General features: G+C 39.1%; 1 protein-coding gene across 8 annotated transcripts in view; it reads right to left on the bottom strand.

The window, feature by feature from the left end:
- ATRX (ATRX chromatin remodeler) overlaps positions 1-19,130 on the bottom strand; it is an 81,524-nt gene that overhangs the window by 26,938 nt on the left and 35,456 nt on the right. For 7 of the 8 annotated variants that reach the window (XM_061361851.1, XM_061361846.1, XM_061361853.1 and 4 more), the window contains 11 exons: positions 17,402-17,532; positions 16,727-16,912; positions 14,948-15,041; positions 14,323-14,431; positions 13,507-13,686; positions 13,069-13,210; positions 11,422-11,531; positions 6,761-6,907; positions 6,376-6,553; positions 2,404-2,541; positions 1,324-1,499 (listed from right to left, as the gene is read on the bottom strand). In XM_061361851.1, the coding sequence (XP_061217835.1) occupies positions 1,324-1,499; positions 2,404-2,541; positions 6,376-6,553; positions 6,761-6,907; positions 11,422-11,531; positions 13,069-13,210; positions 13,507-13,686; positions 14,323-14,431; positions 14,948-15,041; positions 16,727-16,912; positions 17,402-17,532 (1,591 nt within the window). The remainder of the gene's footprint in view (positions 1-1,323; positions 1,500-2,403; positions 2,542-6,375; positions 6,554-6,760; positions 6,908-11,421; positions 11,532-13,068; positions 13,211-13,506; positions 13,687-14,322; positions 14,432-14,947; positions 15,042-16,726; positions 16,913-17,401; positions 17,533-19,130) is intronic. The other variant, XM_061361848.1, reaches the window with a different exon arrangement.

Here is a 19,130-nt window from a genome sequence, read left to right on the forward strand (position 1 = left end):
TCACACTCAGGTTCACCGTTTTCTGGTTTGGCATACAGAGTTTCTTCTGAATACTTGCCTGAGGCAATGCACAATTTACTTTTAGTCTGGTTTTGGAGTCTTAATGGTGGTCTACTCTCTACCCACACCTTCATCCAAACAGTGAGCAGTGTATTACTGATCCTGACTGAGACACCACTGGCGTTTCTGACTTAAGTGACCCTCCTCAGAGCTAACCTGCCTGTGCTGTCCTGCACAACTCCCTGGTTGCCTGCAGAGTAACCTCAGCCAGCACCCTGCAACACAGGAGCCTGCAGGCAGCCCCCACTTGGTACCAGTGTTACACCACCTGCATGGCCTTGCTGTTATCTACAAGTGCAGCAAGAAGCATTCAAGAACATCCTTTAGGAACACAGTTCTTTTCTTCTAAGGAAAAAATTATACAGTATCTCAAATGACCAAAAGGGAGGGATGCTCTCTAGGGACAGGATCTGCTCTGTTCAGCTCAGTGTGAGAAAATCGCTCTGGGGCCCCTTCCAATACTGCACAAACATGGGAGCCCAGCATCTGAAGGCATCTAAGACTTACCTGCTATTCACATTTCTCTTCTTGTTCTTTCAGTTTGTGTTCCTGTACTGCTGTATAGATGTGTAGAACCGTGCATGCTATCCTCTAACTACTATTCATATTTCCTCACATTTTATGATAGGAGGTTCTCTACCAGCCTTACACATCGCCCTCTTGGACTCTTCCATCAACTACCAACAACTGCACAGGCAGAAGAGGCACTTATTGTCCCCAATGTCACACCTTCAATCAGGCTTCTGGTGACTGGATTTATAAAGCAGATGAGCAGTAACAACATGCTGACAGCACAGAAGGTGCAGTACCATAGCAGGATAACTGAAGAGCCCTCATTCTGAAATTCTATGCAGTTTTGGATCTCTTCATCTAAGGTCTTTAAGGGTTCTTCACTCTTCTGGACCTCATCCCAATTGTTCTGATTCTCACAGATCAGAACAAGGAGTTCAGAACCAAGTGACAGACTGTGGATCCCCAACTTCCTGTGCAGTTCTTAAGGCAGTTGAATTGTATTCTTCAAATGTAGGTATGCAGTTAAAACAGAACATTTCAAAGTAACTGACGTCCCACTCTACCATATAATTTTCTAGTCTCCTAGCAGCTGTATTCTCCAATGTACATGCATGTCCTGCTTAGGAAACACTGACATTTGGATAAAAGCTATGACATTTTTCTAAGTGCTTTTATCAGAACATGATTAAATAATCCTTCCCCCTCCCTGCAGCTAATTCAAGTAATTAGTTATAGTAAAACTGTTCTTACCTGAACACATCCAGCTAACATCTCATAGAGAATATGTGCTCGCTTCTTCATTACTCTGACATCCACCAGAGTAGAATCTGCACACTGACCATTCTGGATTGGGTTTATAAATCGATTTCGGAATTCCTTAATTGAACCAAGCAAATTCTCCTTAATAAAGTTCACCATGCAGTGATCTAGGACAGAAAGGTCAGAATTGAGGTCAGAATTGGGATTAACTCCACCAGGAAATAAATGTGTTGCATCTACAACCACAGACTATTGAGAATAAACCCTAACAACCCTAGTATTTTCAGAAAGGACATCTTAAACTGACACACTCTCTAGGCACAGTGGTAACATCTAAATTTAATGTCAGACTTAAAACTACCTCACTGTGTTTGTTACACACAGTTGGAAAGCTGCTGTGCACCAAAGCAATCATATAAGAAAACTATATTTGCAAAGATTTTAAAGTAGATTCAACAACATGTTAATCAATAGGAAAAAACACTCCAGCATATTAGCAAATGGGAGCAAATGTTGCAGGCTAGTTTAGAACGAAAATCCCAAATCAGTAACATAGATCAGGGTTCTCTAAGTTCACTAAAAATACTGCTCTACAATGGGTTAACAATTTAAATTGATGCTGTTGCAAGACCTGGTCCACCCATTTTCCCTCTGAACATTCTCACTTCCCTTTCTGACATGCTGAGACTCATCTGATCCTTTGGTTCACCAGCTCAAAAAAACAAACTGTCAGAAAGCTATTCACTTTCAAGTTGTGAATTTTCTGATACTTCTCATACAGGCTCCCTGTGGAACCAATGTACATAAGGCCATGCCAAGGGAAAGGATGAAGGAAAGGCCAGATTCCCAAAAGCTTCATTTTCCTTTGGCTTAAACCATGATGGAGCCACATCTTGACACAATGATTTAAAATGCAAAACCAGACCATTAGGCTTTTTTGTCTCAGACACAGAAACCTAGCAAACTGCTTCACTGTATCAAATTATTTACTTCTCATCAAACTAAATGTATCTAGATGTTGCTGAAAGGCAAAAGTATATCCAAGGAAATAAACACCAGACAGCTACTCACATTCTATAAGATTATTTTGCAGTGGTGTTCCTGTAAGAATTATTCTTCTCCTGGATCGAATAGAATTCATTGCCTTGGAAACAGCAGATGCTTCGTTTTTTAGTATGTGCCCTTCATCACAAACAACGAAGTCGGGACCTAGAAAGAAACAAGATTGTATCTCTCCAATCTTCTATAACCACAGAGAAAGTGGCAGCTTAAAGAATCCAACATTTGTTCTACCGATGTTATTGTTCGTCTTTAACTTTGTGTGTGTTTTGTGGTGGTTTTTTAAGCGCAGCTGAGGTTCTCACTCAGCCTTTGCACAAGCGTTCAGAGTAGCCATTCTGGTGAACTGCAGGGTGTTGCTTGTACAGTCTTCATGGGAAGGATTAAATACAGCTTTGCAATATATTCCTGTAAAGATTCTGTATCATGTAGCTAGCATGTGCATGGCTCTGTCATCATTCACCCAGTCAAATGGCCATGAAACCCTTCCTTAACTCCACCTTAGGCTGCCATCTACTGGTACTTGGTCAAGTTTGAAGTAAATCAAGAACTGGGTAACCACTAAGTTTTCCTTAAGGCAACAGGTCAGCATCAATAGTGGTAACCAGTGCAATCAACAGTCTTGTCTAAGGTAAGACACAGTCAAATCCAATTCTGACTAAAGACAAGAGAGTGGCCACCTTGGAGCTGAAAGTCACCACAGAAATGTCCTCAGCTTTCTTCCAGAAGATCAACCCAAGGATCTAGACTGCTTCTTTAGGTGAGTTGCACAAGCAATGTCAAAGCCACACCACAAGACATTTCCACCAGTATGCAAAGCAACTCTAGCAGAATTATTAACTGTTACAATTGAGGTTTAAGACAAATAATGCTAAACTTGGCAGCACAGACTTACACACGCTAACGGATCTCAGATTTGGGGCCATTTCTGGAAGCTCTTTCCTTGAAAGGAGAAGTAAAATGTTCTAGGATCCAACTAGTAACTTGGAAAGAATGTTTTACCAGCTCTAAACCGGACCTCAATTCCAGTGCTATCAACTACAAAGTCACGTTTATGCACCTTTGAAACATGTGAGACAAAGCCATGAGCTGGGTTTATCTCTTCGACTCTAAACAGGTTGATAATTGAGATGGCAAAGGAGTATTTATCAGCATGGACAAGCTCATCTTTTATAACCTAAGAACAGTTTTTCTACGGCAGTGATCAACAACTGAGAATCAATCAGAGCTTTGACCACAGGCCGGATTTAATGCCAGTGCCATTTTAAGTGTCAAGAAGTGATCAGAATCTCAAACACTAACAGAAAAGGCAACAAGAAGATAGTCTTTTCCAAGCAGAAAAATAATGTCTTTTTAACCAAGTCTAGAAGACAACTATGGAAATCCACACATTAATTCCAAACACAGTTAGACTTGTCCAAGCCTACTTATTTCTGGATTTTCACACCCGCTACAGAAACATTTCCCCATGTGAGTCCACAACTGTTGTATCTTCCCCAGTTTTGACTTCATGCAAAACAGAGTGGCTCCACACAAAGCCTTCCTTTAACCTCCAACAAACACCTCTTCACAGTGACAGATCCTTCCTCTAGTCCTCAGCCTAGTACTTCCTGAAGAGAAAGGACCTTGCAGTTAAGCTGTCCATGCAGCGTGCAGTACTACTGAGACGGTTTGGAGCCACCTTCCAGAACCAAAGCATTTGCAAGGATTTGCAGTATCTCCCCACCAGATGTGACAGCCTACACATTAATGTACCATTCTCAGAAACTGACTTGGTCTAGTACATTATGTTTGCAATCAGAATCATAGAGAACAAGCATAATGACGTTTAAATGGTAGATAGCAATCAGAATTGTGCAAATCCCCCAGAAACCAGTTTCAGTCAAGACTGTGATTCATTAACATGAAAAAGTAAGAAAACCAAAGACCAAAACAAGAAACAAAAAAAAACACCTCAAAACCTTTTGTTTAGAGTATGTGAATGAGAGTAAAAATATGAAAACACTACCTTAGGAACATTATTTGTGGTTTGTTTGGCAGGCATGGAGCACTGATATCTTCAACTAACATCTTGGCTATAATTCAATGGCAGGGATTTTCATGAATTTGTGGGGTTTTGCCTTGTTCTTAGAAAACATGAATGCAATTCATTATGGACAGAACATTTCTTCAAATATCACAGAGGAATCTAAAACTTAAAGGGCCCTCAAGGCATCACTTAATCCATTTTCTTCATCTAAGAGTTATGAGAAAGGGACATGTCCTCCCTGACAGATGTATGAAATCCATGACCTGTCTTATGAACACTGATACAGTAGCTAATTTAATGCACATCAGAATAAATTCTGACCTTTCATTTCCCCAACTAATGTAAAAACCAACTGGTAACAGTCCTTTCTAAAACCATCTCTTCCATGGTGGAAACTGTTAGCTGAGTTGTCTCTTTCTAGGCTAAAAAGCCTTACTCCCTCAATCTTTCCTCAAAGATCATAGTCTTTATCTGCTTATCCTTCTTGCTGTACTTGCACATGTTAATATATTTATGTACATAAAACGTACTCAGTGATATACAGATATACACAGTTCCTTTCCTCTGAGGTCTACAAGAACTTACGTCTGCTTTACACAACTGCCAATTAAAGGCAGTTTCCAAGTTAAACAGTGATGGAATTTTTATTAGTGGCAACAAGTAAGAAAATACAAAGTTATTGAAATGCTGCAAGCAAAGCACAACAGCTATCAATAAACCAAACAGTGTTTCAGCAGTGGCATGGAGCATTATGGGAAACCATTTGTTGCTCTGTATGCATATATAATCCTGCTATTATTTCACATAGCAGAGCTAGTTAATTAATGAAATCAGTTCTCCACCCATAAACTTTGGCTAAACCTTCCCTCTCTGGTCCCCTCTTCAATATATGCTTCTACTACAGAATATGCCTACCTTAGCAGTACTCATTTTCAACAGACATGTATCATTAAATTATCGCTCAAGTACCAAATTTGCAGCTTTTTAAATTAAAAATGCTCCCAGAGGCAAAGGTTTTCCTATTTACAGTCACAGCAGTAAGCCAGCACATAAGCTTCATAACTCTTTTCCTGGCAGCCTGCTTGTTATATTGCCAGTACTGATTGCTGAAGATAGCAAGAAACAAGTAACAGTCATTGCAAGATACTTCTCCTCAGTTTAGCCAATCTGAATGTCTCCAAAAACTAATGGATAGCAACAGATGAACACCTCTGACTTTTTGTAATTACTTAAAATAGAGAAAGATTTGAAGTATGAAAATAATGATGGAGTTATTTCAAGGTTAGTTTGCCTAAAGGTCCAATTCCATCCTACCAACCAACTAGTCCATGAAGAGAATGACAGGTCTTCCACATTCACATGAAATTACTCAAAACCTACAGGGCTCCCTGTGCTGCATCTGCTGAGCTTGATTAAATCTTAAAACACTGGAAAAATCAATTAAGCGCTTTATCTGCAATCAGTTCATTAGCACTTCATTAACACGCATTTGTTCACTCTTCCAAGGTACACCCTCAGCTGTCTTTCACCTGTGGTTGCTCCCTTAACAGTAGATTCCTGCCAAGGATGAAGCAACTTGTGGTTGTAACTAACGAGGTTAAAATAACCTTAGTTTCCCAACAGAGTCACTTCAAATTAGCGTGCAAAGAAAGCAATACTAGGAAAAGGGATACCTATTAGGAAGAGTTTAAAGTACATATTCCTGTGGTCATTTCTACATTTGATTTGGTAGAAAAGACTGTTACAGAAGTCTGTTTACAAAAGCAGATGGGGGAGCTTCTGAAAAACCATTTCTGTAACTCAGTAAAGAACAACAAAGAAAGTCTGATGAACCTTAACATTATTGTTCAAAGTGATTTGCTCACAAGATTTCTATTTGCAAGGTTACTTAGCTCATATACATAAACCAGGAAGTACATTATATGTAATGTAGACTTTTATCTATTTTCACTTACCTGGATCAACTAAAGCTTTATTAAATATTTCTTTAAGTTTCCTACTCTTCACATTCCTGCCTTGTGCAAGATTCCGATACATCTCATAGCCTATTATCATCACACCTCCATCATCCTGCCAACGCTGGAGCATGTAGCTTCTCTCTTGAGGGCGCTTCACAGTTGCCAGTTCACAGACCTTTCAAAGGGGGGAAAACACGCTTGAATTTCTCTTAAAATGCCAAAGTACTGGTGGAACTTTCAAATAGCTGAGGCTTTTTAATGCAAATAGATTTTTCACATACTTTAAGCGCATTCCTTAGCCTGTATTTTGAGTGGCAGAGTTTCCCGATTATGTAAACCATTCATTTATTTCATTTCTAAGAAGTCTTTTAAAGCCTCATACCTCTAGTTTTTCATCATCTTCTAGATCTTCTTGCCATTTTTCAAACTCGTTCAACCAGTTCAAGGCAGTGTTCAGTGGACACACTACAAGAGCTGTCCGAAAATCCAGCTTGTCACACAGCAGGACTGTGTGAAGAAAACTCACTACCTGCAAGAGGAAAACACAGACAAAACATCCATTAAAACAGAGTGTTAAACACTGCAAAAGAAACCTGCAAGTATATATTTACATCTAGAACTTACCAACACCACTCTTGCTGGAACATTCCTTTCTGTTTGTTAAACAAATCCCTGCTTAAAATTTAATACATGAGTATTTTGAAGTCATACATTTATTACCCGGTGTTACATGGCTGCATATGGGCTTCACACCCTAAGATAGGCAGAGTCTGGAATTGCATCAGATAGCTGAATGATTTCAGAAATAAGGAATGCTCCTTCTACATTTCACCAATCATTTTCATAAACTCAGTTTTTGTATGAGGTAATTCTGAAGCTTTCCCCCAGTACTCGCCCCAAACATGAAGTAAGTTCACCTCTCTGGACTTCAGAAATGTATCAAGTTTCCTGAAAGTGAACTTCAGTTTTAAATCAGTGTTTTCCAAATGTTTTCAGCTTACTGGCAAATTCTCTCAGAAGAGCTGTGCAGCAGGTTACTGAAATGCTTTCCAAGTATTCACACTGTAGCCAGACTGGCTGTATGCTGCAGATGGTGACACCTCCTTGAGGGCTGGGAAAAAAAGCCTTAAATCTTTGGATGTCACTCAGCAGTTCTGCTGGGCTGCCTGGTTTTGAGCAGCACCACATAAAGACAGGACTAGAGGTGACTTCTAAAATCCCAGGAGCAGAAGAATCGGTGATCCCAGATCCCATGGCAGCTCCAGCTCTCACACCAGCCTTTCAATGGTGAAGACTGCACTCTACTTCATGGGACTATACAATACCCAGGAAGCTCTTTCTGATTCAGATCTTGGTATTTGGCAACTCTGATTTAATACACTGTTCAAAGTAATTTCAAACTGCATGACTGCTTGGAACAGTGGGAAACCAACTGCTTTTAGACGCTGCAATACAAAAGGAATTCCTAGTGGTTTTGCAATCAAGTCAAAAGCATCTCATGTTCAGATGGCAAAAACTACCCATGAACACTAATCGCAGAAGGCCTATGTCCTGGAAAGCCAGGAGGACCCTAATCACTCTACTTCCCTGATCCTTTACTGAAATACTTCTCTGCAGCGCACAGTCTGCTAAAACTTGTTACTGATTTAATACAAGCTAGACAACAAATGGCATTGCAGAGTACAGTAGAAGGACTGGGAAACGATGACATAAAGAAAGAAACAACTACCTAAGCTACAAACACTGGCCATAAAAATACACAATATGCATACTTGTAACTCTGGGTGTCTTCAGTTATCAAGAAGTTACGCCAAAACAAATGTCATTCACACATCCAGATGACACACAAAAATACCTTCTACTGTGAAATATTTCATCAAACTAATATATATATTGTATAAAGTCATCTCGACTGCACTGCTACATTAAAGCAAAACTCTGCACTCCAGCAAAAGGTGTAAATAACACCCGAAGAACCATAACAGCTGAGCTAGAATTTAAGCATGTAAAAATGCACTCTTCAAAGGTGATTCTCAATGTATAAAACTCCTCTTCTACAGGATTGTAGACTGTCAAAATACTGTGTCTCTCACCCCACCTTCTATGAACAATGCAAAGCCACACATACTGCAGCTGGAGTTCTTAAAAACATACTGTACACCACCACCAAGAATACAGTTGGTTTTATCTACAGAGTATATAGAGTGAGTGACCACAGTCCCTCTGACCATCCTCAGCTCTGTGCTACTCAAAAAACCCTGCAAACCACAAAAATCCCCAAACTCAGAAAGCCACAAGACCCAAAATCACAAACCCCAAGCTTCTCTTGATCCCTTGAGCTCATCTTTGCAGAAGAACCTGAGGATCTAAAGAATCTGAAGACATGCCAGCCTAAGTGCTCCATTGACTATATCCTGCAATTCACAGGTCAAGAAAGAAGACTCATAATCAGACAGTCCTAAATGAAATTGGTCTCAATTAGATTTGAGAAGAGCAGGATTAGGCAACAACTTCACTTTTTGAAGAGCCCAAGCAACAATGGTTTAGAGGGAAGATACAAGAATATAAGGAAGTCATCTGACCCAGGAAGGCATAGCTAACACTACCAAAGCATAACAGATACCTCCTGCTAGATTCCCTCTGAAGATTTTCTCTTCAAGCACATTTCAAGTCTCTAATAATGACAGATTTCAAGTCAAGCATGCTATCTAGCAGTATCCAGATGTGCTGATCACACCAAACACCAGCTAGGAAGGCAGATGTGAGCACTACAGAGAGTAAAAACTATTGAGATGCCTCATTCCAAACACAGAGGTGTCAGTGACTGACTGCTTGGCAACAGCATCTTACAGCATTTTGTTTGCCAAGTGGCTAACAAGGTTATGAAGTTGGCTGTTGTCACTTGCAGACTACGAATCTAGCTATGGTACAAAAGTATTGAGATATCTTTCATATAGCTTGGAATTCCAGTACGTTGATATACTGACCTCTCTATGAATGAACAGCTCCTGGGCCTTCACATCAGGTGATAGGGCTTCCCAAACCAATGGGGAAGCTTCTACCACAACTGACCAAGATGGAAGAGGATGGTGAAATGGCATTTCCTCAGAGACGCTTTTGAGGATCCCATCCTTACTGTAGGAAGAAAATAACCTCTTTGAGAACCATCATTACCACGCTGAAGAGACAGCACTCCAGGGAATGAGTAAAGTGCATCCATATCTGGAGTATGTGAAGGAAGAATTTATAATGAACTGTTGTGCAAGTGCTGGCTGCTAACATGATCTAGACTTCGCCAGTCACAAACTCACCAGAGCACTAGACAGATCTCCTGTCAAGTGACTTCACAGCTAAGAACTGTCCCTGGAACAGGAAGGTCCTGACTGCTCCCTGGTTGAAATCAGTCCTTATCAATTCCAGTGTCTGCAGAAGCTGCAGGTTAGATTTCTAATGACTGAGCTCAAGCCAGAGATCAGAAGGCTTCCTAGTAATTAATTTCACTAGCTACTTGTCCTGATAAAAGATACAAGAGTATCTCCCTCCTTCAGAAATGAGGAAACAGCATCAATGAAGGCCAATGACAGGGAAGATGAAAGCAGCCCTGCTTTTCTGAGGGCCTCTGAAAGCATTAATAAGGCTGTTACCTTCCTCCTTTCTTCTTCAGAGGTCTCCAAAATTTCCCTTTCTCCTTCCCAGAGTCAGAGGGAAAGGTTCTTCTGTCAAATGACTTCTGCTAAAGAACTCCTGGGAACAGACCGACAGCAGAGCAGCAAGATGCTGGGCAACGGACCCAAGTTCTTTGCTCACAGTATTCATGGAGGAGCTACATCTGGCTAAATGCAAAACCAAGATTTATGAAGACAGATAGATACCTGGGAGCAAGCAACAAAAGGAATTCAACACTCCTCACTACCCTGAGAAGGTAGTAGCAGCCTTAGTGAGATGAAGGGAACTGAAGAGCACTGGTACTGACCTTTAATCAGTTTTGAAGGTCAAGGGTATAAGCTTGTCCTGAGGTCTGCAATGATTAGAAGAGGCCAAACAAAAGAGCCAAGTTTTACAACAACTGCTTGGGGGATCAGTTTCAGAAGAAATATTTTAAGATGGAGATGAGCTTCAGACTTTAAAGACTGATAGAAAAGGTAAGTTGTTCACTGAGCACCTTTTAACATGGCAGAAGAGCCACTTGTATCAGACCACAAAGTATGGAAAGCTACTTTTAAGAAATGCTACAATATTCTGCTTTAAAGATTTTTACAAAGCAGTCTTCAGCAGTGTAAAGGAGAAGGATCATTCACTGAAGTGACAATGGAGGCTTGAACCTTCTCAGGAAGGAAAGAATTGTAAAGCCAAGGAAGTGAAAAGGGATTGAAAATAACAAGAGCTTCTGGTCTCAACTATTAGTGATACACAATGACCCCAAAACATCAATGTACATGTGGACTATTACTGAAATAGAAAACAAATGCCCCCTCAAAAGCCCAAACTGTACAAACATATTTATATTAAAACATAAAGCATCTGACCTTAGACACCAAAAGTCTGGCATGAAGAACCCAAACAAAACAAGCAACCTCTATTGTATCAATGTAACAAATTAACTGAAAGGCCACTGTGGAGAATAATCAGTTTAAGGAACAACCTGCTTAAGATAACGAAACTGTCTTAGAAACACAGGCTCCCAAAGCCTGCCTCCTATTAGCTTTATTTTCTTGTTCTGAGTTGCAAGGGAACTACACACCACTTACGATTAAATATGACCTTTTCACATAAATATCATGATTAGCTAATTCAGTTTTTGATATCTGAAGAGTGGAGAGGGCACAAGTGTGCCTCAGAACTCTCACAGGTCTGTGCTACAAAACACAACATCTTCCTCAAGGCCTCTTTACAAACTGTTTTCCCCCAGCAACCCTCCTCGTCGAGTCATCGAGTAGGAAGCAGTCAGGTTTACTATGTTCAGAAAGTCATTAAAATTGGCCTTTCCTGGACCAGCTTTTGAAAGCAAGCTATAGACCACAAAACAAGACTTCTGCTTCTTACCTGTAATGTCTTCCCCAGACCCATACAGTGAGCAAGAATGCAGCCAGAACCAGGAGATGTCTTGGTTTTTTTCACAGATTCACAACAGCAATCCCACATGAACTGAACACCTGAAGAAAATGATGGAAAATTTTCTCATGAAATACTCAGTTTATTAAAATTCACCTGGTAAAAGACAGATGTGAGCACTGTAACATCATGGTAGCTCTTAGAAAAGCAGTGCTCAGTACAAGACAGATGTGAGCACTGTAACATCATGGTAGCTCTTAGAAAGGCAGTGCTCAGTACAAGACAGATGTGAGCACTGTAACATCATGGTAGCTCTTAGAAAAGCAGTGCTCAGTACAAGACAGATGTGAGCACTGTAACATCATGGTAGCTCTTAGAAAAGCAGTGCTCAGTACAAGACAGATGTGAGCACTGTAACATCATGGTAGCTCTTAGAAAAGCAGTGCTCAGTACAAGACAGATGTGAGCACTGTAACATCATGGTAGCTCTTAGAAAGCAGTGCTCAGTACAAGACAGATGTGAGCACTGTAACATCATGGTAGCTCTTAGAAAAGCAGTGCTCAGTACAAGACAGATGTGAGCACTGTAACATCATGGTAGCTCTTAGAAAAGCAGTGCTCAGGATAATTACTGATTAATTTCTGTCCAATGATTTGTATGTGTAAGGATCTTTGTCTTGAACTTCAGTAGAGTCACAAAACTGTACAGTCAGTTTTCACTGAAGACATGGCAACTGGGTGAGAAGCTATTACAGTGCAGACTGAGGATGACTCTGATTTTGGGGAGAGGGAGAAAAGAAGAAGACAGACTGAAAAGTGGAACAGACTTAATGAAAACACTAAAATGACCTTGGTATAGCAAAATTATCTGAAACTAACTGTAAGAACTTCTGCCCAGACACATCAGATGTGAAGTTCTATGCTTAAAGAGGAAGAAAAATCAAGTAAGAACTGTGACAGCTGAAAAAAAGGAAAGGAAATACATGCTACGTAACAAAATGCATTAACATGAGGGTCTGCTGGGTGACTTTTTTGTTCTTTGCAATAGATTTACTGGGAATTGTATTCTACTACGCTACACTTGGCAAAGATGAGGCTTCAACTTATCCTCTTGTATCTGGTTCAAGGCACCTCCCTTTAAGTTTCTTACTAAAATGGAAAGTTTACAAACTTTGAGGAAAATGTGAAACAACAGCATAAGCTGTAAAGAAAATTCTGATTGCCTCTTCTCCTCTTCCCTTGCACTAGAAACCAAGTATGGAAAGAAGTCATGTTGATTTGCAGTCATGGCAGGTACCAGGAAAACACTGTGAGATTTCGAAATCTTCACTGAAAACTATAAAAAGTGAATATACTAATTCCTCACTAGAATGAGTAAACATGTATTTGATTCTGCCTCAACATTGAGAACTAGATGATTCTAAGGACCCTTTCAGCTTTATATTTCCAAGGTTCTCTGCTTGTAAAACAGAACTATGTATTGCTGGCCTCATATACTTTGTTCAGATGTTCAAAAAAGAAAGCATTAAACATGACATTTGCCTGCCAAGGAGTTTTTCTCCTGATTCTAATTCAGGTTGTGTATTGTGTACCAGTGGAGGGGGAAAACAAATACATTTAAAACTCTTATTCTCTTACCATCTACTTGGTGTGGTTTCAGTCTGGTAACTATACTCCTGTGAACCTGCACTAATGGTTCTTTGGTTTCTTCATCTTCATCTAAAACCAGCTTAGTTGTAATGGGACATTTCAGAGGCGAAGCATCTTCAATCTCTATCACCTAAAAGCAGAAACAAGTCATCACAGGAATACTTCACGCATGAGTAATACCCAGCATTTGGAAGAGTGCTTTTCCCCACAGAAAGGAAAGCAGTAGGCAATTGAAACAGCTTTCTAAAGATGTCAGTAATCTTCGAACTTAGCAATATTAACCTGCATTAAACTACAAATAAAACTTGTGGTTTACAAGGCTACATGTAAGTACTTTTAAAATTACTTATTAAATTGAGGTAGACGTATCATCTTAAACATCAACAATTCAACTTCCTAGCATTCTGCAAAGAAAACAGAACATACCTCTCTCAGTTTTTCTCTCTCCCGTTCTCTTTCTGCTATACGTTTTCTTCTTTCTTCTTCTTCTTTAAGTGCATTTTGTGTCTCTGTTCTAAGCTTATCATCCTTAATAATTTTCCTTATTTTCTTCCTGCCTTTTCCAGGAGATTTGGAATCATCATTTTCCTCATTCTCAGAATTACTCTATTACAAATTAAACAAAGTATTAGCAACAAAATTATGGCACAGACCATCAGATCTTTCAGTTTTAGACAAGCTCCCAAAAATTTCTATGCACACAGGTGGAGTTCAGCTCGCAAGAAAAAGGATAACTCTTCTCTTTAAAAAGCAAGTTAGCCAGCACGGGAAAAGGGTCACCTCAGCTATAATGTATTCTGAGATATGAAAGATAAGCCCAGCTGAGTACTGAAGGCACTGTTATAATTTGATAGTAACTAATGATGAATAAAGAACTAGTTTTCTATTCTAGTGGTGCTAGATTGGATCAGCCATCACCTACTCTGCACACAGGAAAAGAGACCCTAATACTAGGAAAACCTTAATCTACTGTGTCACCTTCTATGTTTAGTTTAAAAATACCATTTATTTAAAAGATATCATGCATTTTTATCAAGAACTAGACAGGAAATGGCTTTAGTTAAATGTGATGGTTTTTTTCTCCATAATGGAGCCATTTTACCAATTTTAGTACAGATCTGACTTTGAGAAAGGTATTTTTTACTGTACTTTCTACAGAGCTGTTGGAGCTACCCAAGTCCCTAAGCCAGAAGAGACAGGAACTCCTTTTCCCATCTATCAATTCAAGACAGAATATAGTACCTTATTGTTGTTTTCACTTGAAGAATCCTCTTGAACCTTGATACGCCTTCGTTTCTTTTTCTGTTTGTAACTGCGCTGGTTTTCTTCTGCCTCAGCTTTCTTGGCAGATCTATAAAAAGAAGCAAAAAAGCACTATTAGTAATAACAACTCACTGCCTCACTGAAAAACAACGATAAAAAGGACATGAATTCTATTGCTAAATAATAGAATATATAATCCTTTTATGGCATCAGGTGTTTACTTTCAAATTCCCTCCTCCCCCTCAACTCATTGGACACACATCGCAACAGCCTATTCCAGACAACCCTGATGAATCTCAGAATTGTTTCTGCTGCTACCCACCATTCCTCAACTGGTACTGACACATTTGACATAAAGATGCTCATTTCCTATTAATCTTTGTTGTGTTCTGGCTCCCTAAATCGCTGCATACCACAAAGCGTGGTATGAATTCAAAATACATTTGCTGCAAAGTTAATCAGCAGATACCAAATTATAGACAAGTATCAAAGGTTTTAAGGACTGATGCAAAGTCTTTAACTTTTTCCATCTCACTGCCTAAATGGCACTATCAAAAACCAAAACTCAAACAGCAGGGTAAGCATAGCTATCTTTTATTTATACCTTGTTCTTGGACGCTGGTCATCTTCAGACTCACTGACCTCTTCACTAACTGCAGACTCATGAAACTCAGAGTCATTTGAATCATCACTGCTCACTTTAAAAATAAAAGGTGATTTCATGTTGAATGTTACTGCAAAGTTAGCAACATGATATATCTTCTGATTACACAATAAACTGTTTACAATCAACAAGCACTGTAAAAGTTCATTTCAAACAGCAAGGGACCCAGTAAACATACTAATAAGCAACAGGAATAAGGGGTAGAGTAGAAAAGCTTCATGTGTAAGCACTACCTGAGCCCTGACAGATAGCATATTATGCCAACATAAAGACTTGAGGTCTTTATGTGTCTATGTATAGTTTACAAGCAAATGACAGAAAGCATTAGATTAGAAAGTAACACATTTCAAAGACAGTGGGTGAGGAGGAGAGAACCCAATGGGGAACAGTACAGAATTTCAGGTAATAAAATATGATTTTTAGTTAAGTGGAAGCTGTTGTTTTGAATGTTTTAGATACAATTTTATAATCACACTTTACAATTCATGCAACAACCCTTACTTACTAACAACATCTGCAATTATATCACCATATTTATGGCTTCAGGTTTCTTCAGGTAATGCGAATTTAAAATGGACTCAAGAGACAATTAAAAATACATCTAAACTGGCAGCATTAGGTAATACTTCCATAACTACTTTTAGGAGCTATCACTGGCATTTATAAGTAATTAAGACCAGTATGCCACTTAGCAACTTTATTTGACCTTGAATGGAGTGGAAAGTTTAACTGTTTTATGAATAACAAGACTTAACCCAACCACTGTTTTATATACATGGGGAAATGTAATATTAATAACACAGTGATAAAAACCATCTAGCTGAAATAAGTATATTGTTCTACTTGAGACTAGTGAACTTATGAGACTTACACTAAAGAATCCCGAGAATTAATCTGGCTGCATCTTACCTGCCACTGTAATTTACAATTAGTATTCATGGAAGAAATGTTGTTGGTAGAGTTATAATGCCATAAGGAAGGAAAGCACAAATATATATTCAGATAAAAATGAGACCTTTGATGAAGGAAAAATGGCAAACAAATCACACTGCATCTTTTAGTCTATGGAACACCACAAAAGATGGCTGGCAGTAGGGCAACACCAAGAACAGGGAAGTACCAATGTACCCTTACTTCCACTTGCCATGAAACACCATCAACATCAACCACACTGACCACTGATAAAATGCATTTATCTTTATTATCGCTCCCCTCCCCTGCTGAAAACGGTTAAATGCAAGGGCTGACACGTTCTTTGTTCCTGCATGCAAGGATGGAAATCTCCAAGCCAAGCACCATTTCACAGTGCCATCTGGTGTTCAGCTACAGCTTGTGACATTTAAATTCTAGGCTCGAGAAATTCCGGAAGCACAAGGGCCTACCAACAGTCCACGTTAAAGGGAGAAATTACACAAAGGACAAGACTGACTTTCCCAAAGTGGACGTACTGGGCTGGCCTCTGTTATTTAAGATTCATATTCTAAGACTCAACAAGGTTAATCCAATTCAGAGGATACAATAAGTGGAGACAGCTGCATTTGTATTCAACATCTTAAATGAAGCTATTAAACCCAGGTAAGAGAATTCTAGATTTAATACACAGGAAGCTGAGACACACATTGTGAAATTACAGAATTCCATATCTCCATTCAGACATGCTTTGGACTTATTTTATAGAAGCAAGTACTTGTTGTGATAAAGCACATTTAGGTTACGTACCTTTCCTTCTGTTTCTGCGCTTCCCTTCTTTCTTCTCTTTTGGTTTTACCTTTTTTTCTTCACCAGATTCTCCATCACTCATTGTCAGCTTGTGCCTCAGCAGCCTGTGTCTGTATCTAGGCTTCTTTGATTCTTCTTCTTCTTCCTCTGAATCTGATTCAGAATTATCTTCCTTTTCATTCTCTTCTGTCAGAGATAAGAGTCAGTAACACATGCACACTGGTCATTTTTTTCTTACAGAAATGTAGCAAGAATTAAAAGCTGAATTAATTGAGGCTCAATTCTGTGCTTTTCCAGGAAATCCCAGGCAACAACATATTGTTGCTTCCTCAACTTTTAAGTATTTACACTGGGAATGTCTGCTCCAGTGACTGCATATGTTAGTTAGTGTTTGCACATCTTAGTGTATAGATTATGCCTCACAGATCCCTAGGACTTCTCAATTAGTGACAAAAATCAGATTATTAACAAAAAGACACCTGCAGGAGAGTAAAAGAGAAGATAATCTTCATGGCATCTACACTGGCCTCTATTTGACAACTACCAATTAACACCAATGCCATCCTTTCGGTGAAAACCGAAGAAACTTTAGAAATTACAGTTCTCCCAAGTAAGCTTTGAAATGACAACAGGCAACACAGCACCACTTTTTCCCAGATGCTTTTTGGTGCTCACCATCATCTCCTGTGTTTTCAATTTGCTTTCCAGTTTTCTTTTTTCCTTTATCCGAGTCATCATCTGAAGATGCATCCTCATCAGAGGAAAGATTGGCTTTGATTTCTTCTAAAAGCATTTTCTTGGCAATTCTTTGAAGTAAAACAGAAAAAACTGTTTATTCCATTGTTCACGGCAGTCTATGAACGACAAGTGTAATCCTATACCATTCTGAACGGAAAAAAAAAGGGGTTGAAAGCTGAACAAAAGAGACACACATGATGAAGAGTCATTGTGGTTAAGTCAGTGTATCAGCAGTAGCCCAAGTGTAATGTGTTAACTTGATTTTAGCAAGCAACATGTGTAAATGCTTCTTAAAAAAAACATGTCAGGCTGTACAGCAAGACTGGAGACAACTATAAAATGTACAGGGCTAAATGTTTCATTTTATTCATGGTCTATTTGAATAGACTCTTGTCAGTTTGGAATAGGCACCCATATGAATTCTAACTGTTCATGAACATGACAATGCAGCAGACCAAATCCTAACACTCAAACCATTCCCCCCCTCCACTGATGATGATTATGCTTACTTGATTTAAATCAATGAGACTCATTTCCTGAGGCACAGAATCTACCTGACTGGTGTACACATACACAGTTTTTAGACCAGTGCATCACTGAACTTGTGTTTTCAACAAGGAGAAAAAGATTATTGCAGTAAACATTAACTCACAGGTTTAAAAAACCAAACAAAAATGAGTATATTGCCCTATCTCTACATATCTCACTTTCAACTGTGTCACTGTTCTAGTTGCCTGGGCCCACCCTACTGGTATTAAAAGCCCCAGGGGAAACAAACCCACACTGAATGCCTCAGGTAATTACCAGCACTTGCCCAAGAGCAAAAAAATATATGTGTGTATACTCAGACACACAAAAACATTTTATGGAACATTACAGGACCTGAACTCCAAAGAAAAATTAGTCTTATTTCCTGTTCCACAAAAGCATTCTCTCAGCTTCTTGCAGTTTCATTTCAGCACAAGAGTGTTTTCAGCTAACGTACAAGCAGTTACTATGGGAAAATGATTGATTTTCATGCTCTTGCAACATAAAAATAATCTTACATCAATCTAGCCAAGGCAAGACATAAAATATGTCAAATACCCAGGAAAATAGTGGACTTCTGAGAACCTGTACTTCCAGGGGAGGGAAAGCCCTGAAAGAATGAAACAAGGCCTTCCTCATTGAAACATTAGAAATATTAACAGTTTGCATCCCATGGTCATCAATTTTAAATGATCAAATCTGATCTGTTTTGTTTTTCAGGAGAACGGGAAGGATTTTATACCAGCCAAACCCCACGAACTGAACAACAACCTAGGCTTCACTTGGAAACACCAAAGGAAGAGTGATCTCCAAGTACCATTTCTTACACAGTTGAAAATTAAACTGTTACTTTTACATAGTGCATGTAAAATAGGTTTTAAGAAATCCAATTTCATTTTTCAGCATGTAACATGTCCCTAAAACACAGGAACTTTTCAGTGCCATTTTATTTCCTACTTATTCTAAAACTACTGTATATTCAGTTATTATTAAAAGATGGAAGCAAAATGGTTTCATAAAGATTAAGGATTGCTCAGTGAGTCACAGACTGTGTCCATCAGCATTGAAACACCCCCCCCTCTTTTGAGCAGTGGCTTGTGAAGAAACAGCTGATTAAAACTAAAATGTGGTACTCGTT

This window comes from Neopsephotus bourkii, unplaced genomic scaffold (assembly GCF_033783945.1).
Source record: "Neopsephotus bourkii isolate Nb327-2 ecotype Australia unplaced genomic scaffold, CSIRO-AGI_Nbou_v1 NB_1067, whole genome shotgun sequence".
Lineage (NCBI taxonomy): Eukaryota > Metazoa > Chordata > Aves > Psittaciformes > Psittacidae > Neopsephotus > Neopsephotus bourkii.